The sequence below is a fragment of the Maniola jurtina genome, chromosome 26 (assembly GCF_905333055.1).
Source record: "Maniola jurtina chromosome 26, ilManJurt1.1, whole genome shotgun sequence".
NCBI lineage: Eukaryota > Metazoa > Arthropoda > Insecta > Lepidoptera > Nymphalidae > Maniola > Maniola jurtina.
Window position 1 is genome coordinate 5,387,316 of NC_060054.1, and position 14,534 is coordinate 5,401,849.

General features: G+C 43.3%; 3 protein-coding genes across 3 annotated transcripts in view; all 3 read left to right on the forward strand.

Annotated features, from left to right (window-relative positions):
• Positions 1–14,534, forward strand: part of LOC123878575 (protein ANTAGONIST OF LIKE HETEROCHROMATIN PROTEIN 1-like) — a 151,832-nt gene that overhangs the window by 36,223 nt on the left and 101,075 nt on the right. The window lies entirely within an intron of this gene.
• Positions 1,332–6,600, forward strand: LOC123878453 (piggyBac transposable element-derived protein 4-like). The gene is made up of 4 exons (XM_045925624.1): positions 1,332–3,204; positions 4,175–4,313; positions 6,307–6,498; positions 6,552–6,600. The coding sequence occupies exons 1-4, from the start codon at positions 1,773–1,775 to the stop codon at positions 6,598–6,600; spliced, it is 1,812 nt and encodes a 603-aa protein (XP_045781580.1). The 5' UTR covers positions 1,332–1,772.
• Positions 7,175–10,838, forward strand: LOC123878454 (membrane-bound alkaline phosphatase-like). Its single transcript, XM_045925625.1, has 5 exons — positions 7,175–7,378; positions 7,757–7,949; positions 8,013–8,185; positions 8,988–9,639; positions 10,582–10,838. The coding sequence occupies exons 1-5, from the start codon at positions 7,247–7,249 to the stop codon at positions 10,836–10,838; spliced, it is 1,407 nt and encodes a 468-aa protein (XP_045781581.1). The 5' UTR covers positions 7,175–7,246.

The following is a 14,534-nucleotide window of genomic DNA, read 5'->3' on the forward strand; positions in this document are numbered from 1 at the left end:
GACGCCATTATCGTTCAGTCCAGTGCCGTCGTCCTCAATTAGCCCAAAACTACAGTGTGGGAATTAGAATAAAGCTCACTAGATAACCCACAACCTGAGATTTTAAAAGTAGAATTAAAAAATCATTAAAAAAAAGTAATTAGTACCTATCATAAAATATCTATTTGAAGATACAGACAAAACGCATCAGATAACCCTAAAATAAAGTATTTTTTCCGGAAAAGGCAATAAATAGCCGGATCGCACCCGACAGTGTCGCATTATACGAAAATGGAGAATCAAGTGCGTATAAACCAAACAGTGATAGACGAAAGTACAAATGGGGAAGCGAACACTTTGCAACCGGGACCCAAGGTTGAGGGAAAGGCCGGGACATATTGTCATCACCGAAGAGCTCCGTGGAAAAGTACGGGTGACGGAAAGCGACGCAAGCGAGTACTTAGAAGTAGATGACCTTCAATCTGGCGAGTCGGCATTCGTGTCCCAGATAGATCCCCCGCCCCAAACCAAGAGAAGGAGGAGAAGGAGGGGCAGAAAGAGATTGGACAACCACCGAAAGGGAATCGTATGCCTAAATATAAGAAAAAGACCTCGGGCCTTATTCTACTACCTTGTTTCCTAGTCACAAATTACTCGGTATCATCTCGGTATAGACTTGTAGTCTTTACAATATCTTACTTAGTTTATTTATTTATTTAGTTATCACCTACTTGTTATAATTACATTAAATGTCAAATGTCATATCAAAAATCAATATTCGCCGAAACTTCACTCTCATCCGCCATCACTGTTTGTGTTGTGGAAAAGATAAAAACCAATTTTACGAAGTGAACTCATGTCGTTTTTATCTACCAACGCACGGAAGGTTCCTCATACCACATATGCTCAAGGGAATCCGGAATAGCATGTTAAAAAAATGTTATTTAGAAAATTAATGTTAAAGAAGTAATAGGAACATGGGATCCCATTGTTAAAGAAGTTTTTGTATTAATTTATGTCTCACACTGGCCGTCTATTTTGTTCTAATTTTATTTTAAATTTGGAATGTTACTCTAACATGTCCTCTAATAAAAATATGTTTTCTCAAAGTATAATATTTATTTTAATTAATTTTATCGATCCTAAAACGGACTCTAATACCCATGGTGACATTACACAAGGAAAAATGCATATAAAGGACTATTTGTACCAAAATTGACAGAGCATCATGTGCAATATGTAGGTTGCTTATGTTGTATGCATTGAATTAGAACAAAAGGTGATGCAAAATTATGTAGGTTGTTAGATTAAGAAATATCTTTAAGACAATAGCTTATAAGATTTGATTATTATTAACAGGTTCCCTGTCCAAGTTTTAGAGTGGAAGTCCCTCACACGTCCAGTTGTGTTTTTGTAAAAAAACAGTGTTTTAGGGGTTTAGGTATATACCTATTTGTTTCAAAATATTATAGACATATCAGAAAAGTATTTTTTTCAAGCATACCACATATGGTCTGTGGACTCTCTAGAACGAAATTGACTAAAAATTTTCTGATGAGTCCACAGACCATATGCGGTCTGTGCATATTGTCAGTGTCAAATTAGAAGTGACAGTGACAAATCATCATTTGATATAATTATTTGATTATATTATGTGAAGTTAGCTACCTAAGTGACCAATGAGAGTATTGTTTATACTGTTTCCTGCCGGTTGTTGAAGAAAACAAAAAAAAAAACGAAAGTTTTTGTTATTTTGTGTTTACTGCTTTTGAATTTCGAGTTTTTGCGGGAAAATGAGTAAAAAACAAGGGTATACGGACGAAGAATTGAGAAGAATATTAGAAGAAAGTGACTACGAACAAAATGATCAGTCAAATTCATCGGATGAACAAGAAAATGAAGCCGAAGAGAATAGTGATGTACCTGATTTTGACAATGACGATAGTGTGGCAGATCCCGATTTTTTCCCTAGTGATTTATCATCAGAGTGTCTAGATATAAGTCAGCTTGCTAATTCACACATTCTCCATCCCAATCAAACACATTCTCCATCCCAATCAATGCCGACTGAACAACTTTTTGATAGCGATATTTTTGAAGGTACGGCGACATCGCATCCATCCACGTCTCGCAATTTTTTTGACGACAACTCTAATGACCCTTCTCATCAATTTCAAACCACCGTACCACCTAGTTCCGATTCTGACGACGACAGTGACACTGAAAGAAATACAGGCCCAAGAACTGGCATAAGACCAACTACAGAGCGTGGCATGAAAGAACATGATGAGCAAGAAGGATGGAGTTATGAGATTCACCCATTAGATCGGCAAATTTTTAGTAGCGCAGGAGACTTGATACATATTGAAAACATTCCAGAAACTGCAGATGTGTTTACAATATTTTCTATTCTAGTTGATGACAATGTTTTTGACTTGATGATAGAACAGACCAATATATACGCTGAACAACTTATCACTACTAATTCTGGTGGTCGTTTGCGTCGTTGGAAACCAGTAAACAGGGAAGAAATGAAAAAGTTTTTGGGTATTTACTTGCTGACTGGTATAATCAAATTCCCTACATTAGAATGCTACTGGAAAAAGGACCCTATTTTTTATCATCCGCTAATGCACAATATAAAAATGTCCTACAATCGTTTTACTGCAATATTGCGTTGCTGGCACTTTGTTGACAATACAGCTGAAAGAGATGTCAATGATCGTTTGTATAAAGTCAAACCAGTTATAGACATTGTGATGAGAAACTGTAGAAAACTTCTTTCGCCAAAAGACTGCATTGTTGTGGATGAGTCAATGGTTCCCTTCCAAGGCCGACTCCTTATTCGTCAGTATAATCCAAATAAAACTCACAAGTACGGACTCAAGATTTACAAGGCTACAACTGATGATGGATATGTTTGGAAATATAAAGTTTATACCGGCCAGGATCCTCAAATTGCGAATCTCGATAAACCTGGAAGCGTTGTTGTTGAGCTTTGCGAAGAGCTTTTAGACCAGGGGAGAATGATTATAGCAGATAATTGGTACACCAGTTTACCATTAGCTCAATACTTGCTACAACGCAAAACTGACCTTTGTGGGACTTTGAGAAAAAATCGCAAAAACCTACCTTTATTGGTGAAAAACAAGAAACTGAAGAGGGGAGAGCTAATTGCTGCACAAAAAAATAATGTAACGATTCTAACGGGTGATTCATTTAGAGGTACTTTTTGTGGTGGGGATTTAATTGCAGATCGCGCATGCGTCGTGTCAACTGAAGTGGCATTCCTGTTCAGTAGTGTTTGACATTTCATAATCGAAAGACTTAGCTCGTCACAGCGTCTACAAATTGTTCAACTTTATTTACGAAAATGGGCGTTCTACGAGGAATGTGCATCGGGCGCTTAGAGCAACTTATGGTCCACATAATCAGCCTACCGAACGCACAATTCGCTCTATTATCAGTATGTTTGAGACCCAATTTTCATTATTGAATAATACTCGACCAAATAGACCACATCCAGCACGTAGTGAAGAAAATATAGGGACGGTAGCGGCGAGCGTACGCGAAGACCGAAAAGTGTCGATTCGTCGCCGTTCTCAAGAGCTTGGCCTGTCGGATTCAACAACGTTGTCGTATTCAACAGACTATTTGATACCTGAAATTGAAGCCCGTGGTCTCAACGAAATTTGGTTCCAATAAGATGGTGCCATTTGCCATACAGCCCGTTAAACCATGGCTTTACTGCAAGAACGATTCGGCGAACAGATCATTTGACGCTTTGGACCAGTTAATTGGCTGGCTAGATCATGTGACATCACACGTCTTGCCTTTTTCCTTTGGGGCTATGTAAAGTCCAAAGTCTACATGGATAAGCCAGCTACGATTTACGCATTGGAGACCAATATTACTCGAGTCATTGGCCAAATACTTCTCGAAATACTCACACAAGTCATTGAAAATTGGAACTTCAGAAGGGACCATGTTAACCGTAGTCACGGACAACATTTAAAAGAAATTATCTTTTAGAAATAATTGTAAAGAATGGTACTTTTGTATGATAATAAAGATTACAAAATAAAATTGAATTTATTCTTTTATTTTTTTGATTTAAAAAAATACCTTTAAATGAATCACCCATTAAAATGGAAGGACAAGAGGGATGTCCTTATGATATCTACTTGTCACGCAGACGAACAAACGATGTGTACAGGCCGAAACCAGCGTCTGAAGCCCAATATGATACTGGAATACAATGATCGAAAGAAAGGTATCGATCTTTCTGACGAGTTGGCAAGCTACTATTCGCCAATTCGCAAGACCCTGACTTGGTATAAAAAGGTTGCTGTTGATGTCTTATTTGGAGTAGGTGTCATAAATACGGTTTATTTGTTCAATAAATTGAACCAGCAGAATAAATGTACACTTTTACAGGCACAAATGAGTATCGTGAAAAATTTACTGGGTATAAACGTTGTCCAGCCACCGGCTATACCTACGCCATCCACATCACAGACGCAGCATTTCCTCAAAGAGCTGGATAGAAAAGATGGAAAAATAACTAGACGTAGGTGTGCCGGATGCTATAGTGATTTTCGTCAAAGAGGTGAAACAGCATCAGCTGCCACTAATAAAGCTAAAAGAGTTTCGCAAATATGCAACATTTGTACCAAACCGTATTGTCTACAGTGTTTCCAAAAAATACATGTGAATATGTAACTTTATTTTTTTCAATAATTGTTTTCTTTTTCAATAAATATTTTCATATTCAATATTTTGTTTATTTTTTCTACCTATCCATTGTTAATTTAGCTAAAAGTAAATGAAAAACAATAACATTTAGTAAAGTTAGATTCCGTTTTCTTATATTTAGGTTATTTTTTTCAGATCCCGATATCCCGAAAATTTGACGTCCGTCCTCTATGTCCCAACCCTTTTTGGTTTCTATATGATATGTCCTGTCACGTCCACATCAAATAAACGCAGTTCTCTCCACGTCCACGGCTCTAAAAACCTTCAAAATTGTATCGACGCACAGACCACATATGGTCTGTGAACTTGTAGTGCTTTCCGTTTACAGACCACATATGGTCTGTGGACAGGGAACCTGTAGTTGGTAAAAGAGTCGATCATAAGCTTGCACCAAATAAAGACGTCTACTACAACACCGTCGTCCATCATTTAATACAACCAACAAGTTCAATATTTAACATGTCATCGTGTACTACTGCGAGTAGCGTCGGGGTCCTATTTCTGTGACGGGGGAAGGAATCAATGGGGACGGACATCGATGTAGACGGATCTCAAAAACTAAACTACTAGATAGGAATATGAAACTCCCACATATCATATAGGTACACCATATTAAACAACAAATACTGAAAACAATGATTTATGAAATAGTTTGGAAGCCGCGACCAAAATAAACTATAGGTAATTTTTTGGATTTTCCTTTCACGGTTTATTGCAATGTTCTAGCTCGGAAAAGAAATATTTCATAAAAGCAAAATATTGTGTGTAAAATTATTATCTACGGAACCCTAGACCGGAGGAGCGAGGCCCTACTCGCACTTGACCGGTTTTTTAAAGATTCCGCTGGAAATTTCAATAATATTTTCTTGGTGCATACAATACATCTCAGTGTAAAAAATGTTTCTGCAAATAAAGAATCTGAAGAATTGAATCTACACACAGGAACAGGCTGACAATGAAATGAGGTCCAAAAATTTATCTCCCTTTTTACTCCAATATAAAAATTCCGATGATACAACAGTGTGAACATTACCGCAATCATACATACAGGGTGAACCAGGACGCTAGCAAAAATTTTGCGTTATTATTATACTACCTTAACACAATCCAATGCCAATAACCATTTGTCTTTATCGTTTTAGTGATTTAGTATTTTTCAAACCAGCATTGTATAGCGTGCAAAACTCGGGTCAATGCCCCAACTAAGACGCGGCATTGACTTCGAATGATCTATTTACGGAACGTCCGTTAACCTCTAACGTCAGTCAGATGTTTTATTTGCAATATGGTATGAACTTATAAAAAAAAACAGGATTTTTCAATTATTTTTTCGTAGTTTTTTTTAGGGTATCTTAGGTAATCATCAGTAGGTAGGTACTATCACCTGCTTTTATTGTTTTTGTTAGCGTTCTGTTTACATCCTGTATACAAAATTGCGCGCAAATCAAGTAATTATCAAGATAATATTACGATATCGATAAAAAAGCAATAAAACACAGGTCTTAAGATACTGCGACGGTCGAGTTTACGATCTGATAAAGCGATTGTAGTTAATTGCCCAAATTGAATAAGTAAGGAAGCGCGGCGGAGACTTCTGGCGACCGACGTGAACTGTCCCCGAGCCATGACGTTGTGGAGAGTGTCTGTTGCGGTGGCGGCGCTGCTGTGCGCGGCGAAAGCGGGCCGCGACCGCTTCCATCCCGAGCCGAGCGTCGAGACCGGCGCGCGCGCAGCCTCGCCGGACGAGGCGCACGAGTGGTACTGGTATGCATACCAGTATTCTTTATTTTATTCTATTTTTACTTGCTTACTTTTAGCGCAGTGTGGAACGACATCCGACCTGAACTGACGACCTTAAGAAGATAGCGGGCAGTGGGTGGGTGAGTAAGGCGGAGGATCGTGTGTGGTGGCGCGCTCTTGGGCATTCCGCCAATGGACTGTGGACGCAAACAAGCTGATTGATGGATTGATTTACCCACTTATTAAATTATCATACTAACCCTATCTATTAACCACATACGCTGTGCTTACTTATATTCTATCTTATCTTTAATACTGTCCGAAACTTCTGACTCCACGGAAGACCAGCGCTGAGCCTGCGTTCCCGACACAGGCGCAGGAAAGCACACGTTGCACTATTGTCGTACCCACTCCCGGCACAAGATTTACGCTTACTTGGAGTGAGAAGGGGAGTATTAGTCATGAATCATGATTAGCATGGCTGATATTCTTTAAAAAAATACTGAGTAGAGACCATTTTCGTACCACACACGCATCTCATCTTATTTCGAGCTTATGATATTGTGTTATTCCTGAACATTCTTTTAACACACACACATACACACAAACTTTCACCTTTATAATATATAAGTGTGATTATTTATTATCTTACTTCTGTGGCACCAAATAAACACTTTTTCTTTCTTTCTTTTGGTATGCGGAGGCGTACGAGTCGATCGGTCCGCTGCACGCGCGGCGACGTGCCGAGCGGGTGCGCGCGCGCAACGTGGTGATGTTCCTGGGCGACGGCATGTCCGTGCCCACGCTGGCGGCCGCGCGCGCGCTGCTCGGCCAGCGCGAGCAGCGCCCTGGCGAGGAGGCGCAGCTCTCCTTCGAGGCCTTCCCCACCGTCGGGCTCGCGAAGGTGCCGACCAATTTATCTAGTGATTTTTTGTTGATTTATATCTCCTAAGATAATACCTCGGTATGCTTACAGCAACGCCAAACGAGCAGGCGGGTCACAGAGTTATTAACTTTTTTTGGAAACAATCAGCTATACATATTACATAATTTTAACCTTAGTCTAGATCAATACAGTAAGCCATAGAGTTTTAACAAAAACCAGGATTCATAACTTACTAGTACATTTCCCGATCGGGTAGACCCTTATTTAATTTTGGCTCGCATACAACAGTTATAAGCAGTTGCAGTTTCAATCAGGAAACATTAGATCCCTGATTTTTGCAATTATGTCGCAAAGTTCAGGAAATGCAGTATAATCGAGCGTGCTGTTTGTCGGCAGACCTACTGCGTGAACAGGCAGACGGCGGACTCGGCGTGCTCGGCGACAGCGTACCTGTGCGGCGTGAAGGCCAACGGCGGCACGTTGGGGCTGACAGCCGCTGTGCCGCGCCGCGACTGCAACGCGTCCCTCGTGCCCGCCGCGCGCCTGGCGTCCATTGCCGCTTGGGCGTTGGCGGACGGCCGCGACGCCGGTAAGGCCCGCGCAGCGCGCCTCGGGTCATCGCGCGGGCCCTAGTAACCCCCGTGTGTTGCAGGCATCGTGACGACGACGCGCGTGACGCACGCGTCGCCGGCGGGCGCGTACGCGCGGGCCGCGGACCGCAACTGGGAGAGCGACGTGGACGTGCGCGCGGACGGCCACGACCCCGCCGCGTGCGCAGACATCGCGCACCAGCTCGTGCACGAGTACCCCGGGAACGAATTCAAGGTGAACTTTGCCGAGTCTAACTCTGCTGCCTAAAGGCGCGAGACTTAAGACATTATTAAAATGAGACAGCGTTATACCGCTAGCCTAAATCTGTCTCGTTTCAACTGAAATTAGTGCTAACACGGGCCAACGCCCCACCTACGACACGGCATTGCCTTCGAGTGACCTATTTACGGAATATTTATTGACCTCTAGCGTCGGTCAGATGTTTTATCTATACTAATAAATAAAATTGGAGTGTCTGTCTGTAATTTCGAAATAACTACCACATATTAAGGTCATATGGTTATTTGAACGATTCCATAACTGAATCACACGTTTTTAAAATTTTTGTCTGTCTGTCTGTCTGTTTGAAAAGGCTAATCTTCGGAACGGCTGAACCGATTTTAACGGGATTTTCACATACAAGTAGAGGATTGACCAAGGTGTAACATAGGCTACTTTTTTTAACCGACTTTCAAGAAGGGAGTTGTGTTTTTCTACCTATGTACACCGAAATCTCCGAGATTTCTGAACCGATTTGCGTCATTTCTTTTTTAATCGATAGAGGAACTTTGCGACATTGTTTCATAAAAAATTTGGATTCCAACTCCTCAATCCTGATGCTGCAGGGGATCTGACCAATCCACGCGGGCGAAGCTGCGGGCATCAGCTAGTTTGCAATATATTATGAACATTCAAATAAAAGTATAGGATTTTTTCCTAGTTTTTTTATGGTATCTCATCTGTAATCATTAATAGTATCACCTGCCTTTGTTTTTGCTAGCATTCTGGTTACACCCTGTCACACTGATCTTCCCAGGTGATATTGGGCGGAGGTCGCCGCGAATTCTTACCTATAACCTCCGTCGACGAGGAGGGCACGCGGGGGCGCCGCACTGATGGCAGGGACCTCATAGAAGAGTGGCGCGACGTCAAGAGGGCACGCAACGCGAGCTACGCGTACGCCTGGCACCGCGACCAGCTGCTACAGGCCAACGAATCGCTGCCCGACTATCTGCTCGGCCTGTTCGAAAGCGGCCACCTACGCTACAACCTGCTGACCGACGCCGTCAGCGAGCCCACGCTCGCCGAGCTCACCGAGATCGCCATACGATCGTTGAGCAGGAACGACCGAGGATTCTTTCTGTTCGTGGAGGGCGGGCGTATCGACCACGCGCACCATGACAACCGCGCGGAGCTCGCTCTGGATGAAACTATCGAGCTGAGCCATGCGGTGGCGCGCGCCACGCAGCTGCTATCCGAGGAAGACTCGCTGGTGGTGGTGACGGCCGACCACGCGCACGTGATGTCGTTCAACGGGTACAGCGCGCGCGGCGCAGACGTGCTGGGCGTGTCCGACGCCCGCGATGCCGACGGCGTGCCCTACATGACGCTATCCTACATCAACGGGCCCGGTCACCGCCGAGAGGTGGACGGCAGGCGCGTCGACGTCACGCAGGAACAAGACTTCCGTATGTATCACACATATTATATTAATATAATCTTTCAAGGCCGATGATTTTAGTCAGCCGTAGCACAGACGACGCGTATATATGAACGGTTACTTGCAAACACCAGTCTAGTTTTTAATGCTTTGGTCAAAAAAGTTTGGTGTAAAATGTTCACTTTTCATGAAGACTGCAATTAAATAAATAAAATATATTTCTCATTGATTCGATGAAAAGAAAGATGGGCTACCCCATTGAATCCATGGTATTATCTACCCCCATTCTAGATTTCAGCCAAATTCGTCAAGTAGTTCTGCGTGAAAAATAACAAACATACACACATCGCCCTTATAATAGTAGTGTTATTCATGATGAACCAGAAGCCATCATGATTGATTGAACCAAATGAACGAACGACTCAAATGACCCGGGTCGTGGCACTAACCATTACTTGAACGGTCGAATCGTAGTAGAGAATGAACGATTGACACATCACAAGTCCCGCGAGCCGGGTGTTCGCGCAGCGTTTATTGCGACCTTTTGAGTCATCATTCCTCATACGCATAGGCCTAAGGTTTGGAATACTCTTCCACGATTTTTCCTAACAATTACAATCCGGGTATCTTTAAAACAAGAGTGAATAGGCATCTTCTAGGTAAACGCGTCCCATCTTAGGCCATGTAGTGGGCAGAATTTTGAGGATACGTCGTGAGGCGTAGCGCGACTCGCCAATTGCCCTAAGACCACCGTATCTGATTGTAGCTTAAATTGTAATTTGAATTGTGCTGAATATTATATATTTATTAGTGTTCACTTTCTTTGATTTCTTCCTACCCTGGTAGAGAACGGCGCTATCTAGCCCCTAGTACGGTTGGCAAACACCACCACCCGTACAGCCCACATCATCACTTTCCATCAGGTGTGATTGAGGTCAACCGCTTGCTTTTAACGTGGCGTTGTACGCAGGCGCGGTGCAATGGCGCAGTCACGTGGAGGTGCCGCTGGACTCGGAGACGCACGGCGCGGACGACGTTGCCGTGTTCGCGTGGGGACGCCACCACGACGCGTTCTCCGGCCTGTACGAGCAGAGCCAGCTGCCGCACCGCATGGCGTACGCGGGCTGCTTCGGGTCGGGGCTGACCGCGTGCGGCGCGGCCGCGCTTCGCCAGTCGCTGCTCGCGCTCGCCCTCGTGCTGCTCATGCAGCTTGTAAAATTATTATAATAAAAAAAAGTAAAAAAAAAACTTTTTTATTTCACAATTTTTAGTGACCCCACTGTATTATAATATGCTATGCCTGTGTTCCGTTACCGAAACGTGATTTTTTACATTTTCAAAATTTTGAAATTACCATTAACATTGACACTTCAAAATAGTGCAATGACAACACGCAGCTCAATTAGCTGTCATGCGCGTCGTGCATGACTTAACGGCCAGCGGCCATTCCCAAAACAACGCGTTACACCAAACTGCGCACGCGCAACTTTCTATCGAAAATCAACATAGTCCCATCCAGAATACCTGGATCCAGGTGGAAAATCATCGAGTGCAAAGTGGCAGTATAATATTCAGTATACCTTTGGACATTTTCGACTAATAACTAATCTAGATAAGTAGGTACTAAATACCTTGATAAACTATCAATTAAGCTGTAAGATATTATCCCTACCTAATTATATCATGATAGTTTCATGATACGTGTGTGCACTTAATCTACTTCATGATAGATAATTATATCATGGAGTAGATTAAGTTACATTTTTTGACGTGACAACGTCTTATAATTCGATAGAGTCGGCTGCACGCACGAAAAACATGACTCATGCGGCGTTACCTCGCTTTGAGGCGTTCCATGTAAGGCTTGAAGTGCAAGCGAGAGCGCGGAACGAGCGACAAAGAAGCACAATCGGCCTTTGTTGTCACGTTCAACTATCGTCAGTAAACCGACTTTACAGACAACCAATTTTTTTTTATTCAGGTACAAGTTAGCCCTTGACTGCAATCTCACCTGGTGATAAGTGATGAATGATGCAGTATAAGATGGAAGCGAGCTAACCTAGAAGAGGTATGGCAGTTTTCATTAAACTCATACATCCTTTAGTTTCTATACGTCTAGCTAAGTCCGGCGGCAGGACTTTACGCAATTCAACAGCTGCGTGTTTGATTAGAACAGTGCACCACGGCTCGCCACGCGATTTGCACTCATCAATATCATTCTCATAAATCATATCATATCATTATCTATACATATAATAAAATTGTAGAAAAGTGGTGTCTGTACAATGGAAATATATAAAAAAAAGTAGCAGGGGTTGTTATTATATCGATGCCGAACCCGAAATTGTAATTATTTTTTTTTGTCTGTTTGTCTATGTGTTTGTGCACGCTAATATCAGAAACGGCTTATTCGATTTAGATACGGTTTTCACTAATATATTGTATTAAGCTTCACTTAACATTTAGTGTTAATTTCATGTCAATCGGTTCATAAATAAAAAAGTTGGGTCAATTTAAAGAATCACGGCGAACATTTTTAACGTACAGAGTACGTACTACACGCCTCGCGCCTGAGCGTCCGTGGCTATATAAAGCGCGCTGAGAGCGGCGCCGCTGCCATAAAGATTCCACTGCCATATTAACGCGCTCCCGTCAAGGATACGGCTTTCCAGGGGGCGCCGAGATGGGCGTGAGTCTGAGTTGAACTGTCGTGCCGGGTGCACGGTCAGGGAGACGACGGCGCACACCATCCAGCAGTGTTTCAGAACGCACGGCGGCCGCATTAAACGACATGACTGTGTTGCTAAGTTCCTAGTGAAGGCGATGACCGAGGAGGGGTGGACAGTGGAGCACGAGCCGCGGTTCGTTGCCCCAGAAAGGGGAGAATGACAAAAGGGACAAGGAGGAGATAAATAATTTGTAGGGAGTCAAGAATGCGCCCCTGGGAAACACGCCCAGAGCAAGTACCGGGGGGCTCTCCCGCGATTCGGCCCATATAACCGAGAGGTTGGTGGGGCCATGGGTGGTTGGAGGGTTCGTTACTGCACTTGGCGTAAGGAAGCCCGACATCATAGCTTCCAAGGGGGGGGGACGGTGTCATACTAGACGTAGAGGTGGTCTCGGGCCAGCGACCGCTCGACGAAGCGCACCGCGCGAAGCGTAGTAAATACGGTTCGCATGCGGAGTTAGTCGAGCTGGTAGCAGGTAGACAGGGACTGCCAGGCCCAGAGTGCGTCCGGAGTACATCGTGTACGATCTCTTGGCGTGGTGTATGGAGCTATTCGTCGCACACCCAGATGAAAAAGCTCCTAGGGCTTCCGAACCACGTCTTCGAACGCGTACCGGGCCTTGCCCTGAGAGGATCAAGCATTAACTGGACACGATTCAATCAGATTACGGCCGTTTCGGCGGAATGCCGAGCTGGGTAGCCGGGGCCTGTGGATCCTGGGCTTATACAGGGCCCAAGCGTGACAGGACCACACCGCATACTGTTTTACAGGATGTGGACATGCAACCCATTGAAAGAACATCTGCATCACGCCCCCAACATCTCAACCTGTAAAATCCCGACCGCCGCCTTCTGCTAGAGCAGCCGAGTAGAATGGGTTAAGTGTGGTCACTCTCAGAGGTCGCGCCAAATCACTAGTTCGTAACGACGGCAGGTCAGCTAAAATATTCATAGCGAACGCACGTATCCTGGGAGAGTATAGGCGAATAGTTGTATTCGATTATTGCGATTCACTTGAATACTGACTGTTTGCATATAATATGCTGCCCGAAAAGTCACTATTCCACGCGAACGAAGTCGCGGGCACAGCTAGTTATCAATAACTCCCACAACCATTTCGCAGACTTCCTATATCAAGTAAAAAACCACGCTAATCGCTCCAGAAATCTCGGAGAAATCAACGGGCCGGATTGATTTATCCGAGATATTCGAGTTTCAAACAATTTGTATTGATGATGTGCCACAATCAATTTTTATTGACCAAGTTCAATATAACTTACTAGGCATCTATACTAATAAATAAAATTGGAGTGTCTGTCTGTAATTTCGAAATAACTACCTCATATTAAGCTCATATGGTTATTTGAACGATACCATAACTGAATCACACGTTTTTAAAATTTTTGTCTGTCTGTCTGTCTGTCTGTCTGTTTGAAAAGGCTAATCTTTGGAACGGCTGAACCGATTTTGACGGGACTTTCACAGGCAAGTAGAGGATTGACCAGGGCGTAAAATAGGCTACTTTTTTAACCGACTTTTAAAAAGGGAGTTGTGTTGTTCTACCTATGTACACCGAAATCTCCGAGATTTCTGAACCGATTTGCGTCATTTCTTTTTTAATCGATAGAGGAACTTTGCGACATTGTTTCATAAAAAATTTGGAGTCCAACTCCTCAATCCTGATGCTGCAGGGGATCTGACCAATCCACGCGGGCGAAGCTGCGGGCATCAGCTAGTAATAGAATATATGAGGTCGAATCCAAATACAGAGAGCATAGGTCACTACCAAGCCCATTTTTAAGGGATCCTAGATTATGGCAATGCTATGAAAATCTAAAACTCACATGTGTAATTAAAAGCTCAAAAATTATTATAGCACAATGCATAATTTATGCAAGCAAAACACAACGAACTGCGTAGCAGGCGCTACATACAATCCACGAAACCCCAGTCATATAGTCGCGAAGCTTTACCTGAAAAGGGATGCAGGCTTCGACAACCGCGCCGCCGAAATGTTTGACTTAACAGTTTTCCCGATCATCGTAAATGTTGGCACAGTATGTAACTAGGGAAAAAGCGTTAGGAAGATCGGACAATAACAGAACAAAAGACGGGACCAATATTTTTGCCGCAACGACTCGATGGTCCACGTTACAGTCCGACAAGGCTCTCTTGGCACTTGATGTTGAAATTAG

Coding starts and splice junctions, on each gene's coding strand:
- LOC123878453 (XM_045925624.1), top strand. CDS start 1,773: ATGAGTAAAAAACAAGGGTATACGGACGAAGAATTGAGAAGAATATTA. Junction 3,205..4,174: donor AACGGGTGATTCATTTAGAG/GTACTTTTTGTG, acceptor CTTGTCACGCAG/ACGAACAAACGATGTGTACA. Junction 6,499..6,551: donor GAGGCGCACGAGTGGTACTG/GTATGCATACCA, acceptor GCTTACTTTTAG/CGCAGTGTGGAACGACATCC.
- LOC123878454 (XM_045925625.1), top strand. CDS start 7,247: ATGTTCCTGGGCGACGGCATGTCCGTGCCCACGCTGGCGGCCGCGCGC. Junction 7,379..7,756: donor CCACCGTCGGGCTCGCGAAG/GTGCCGACCAAT, acceptor GTTTGTCGGCAG/ACCTACTGCGTGAACAGGCA. Junction 9,640..10,581: donor CACGCAGGAACAAGACTTCC/GTATGTATCACA, acceptor CGTTGTACGCAG/GCGCGGTGCAATGGCGCAGT.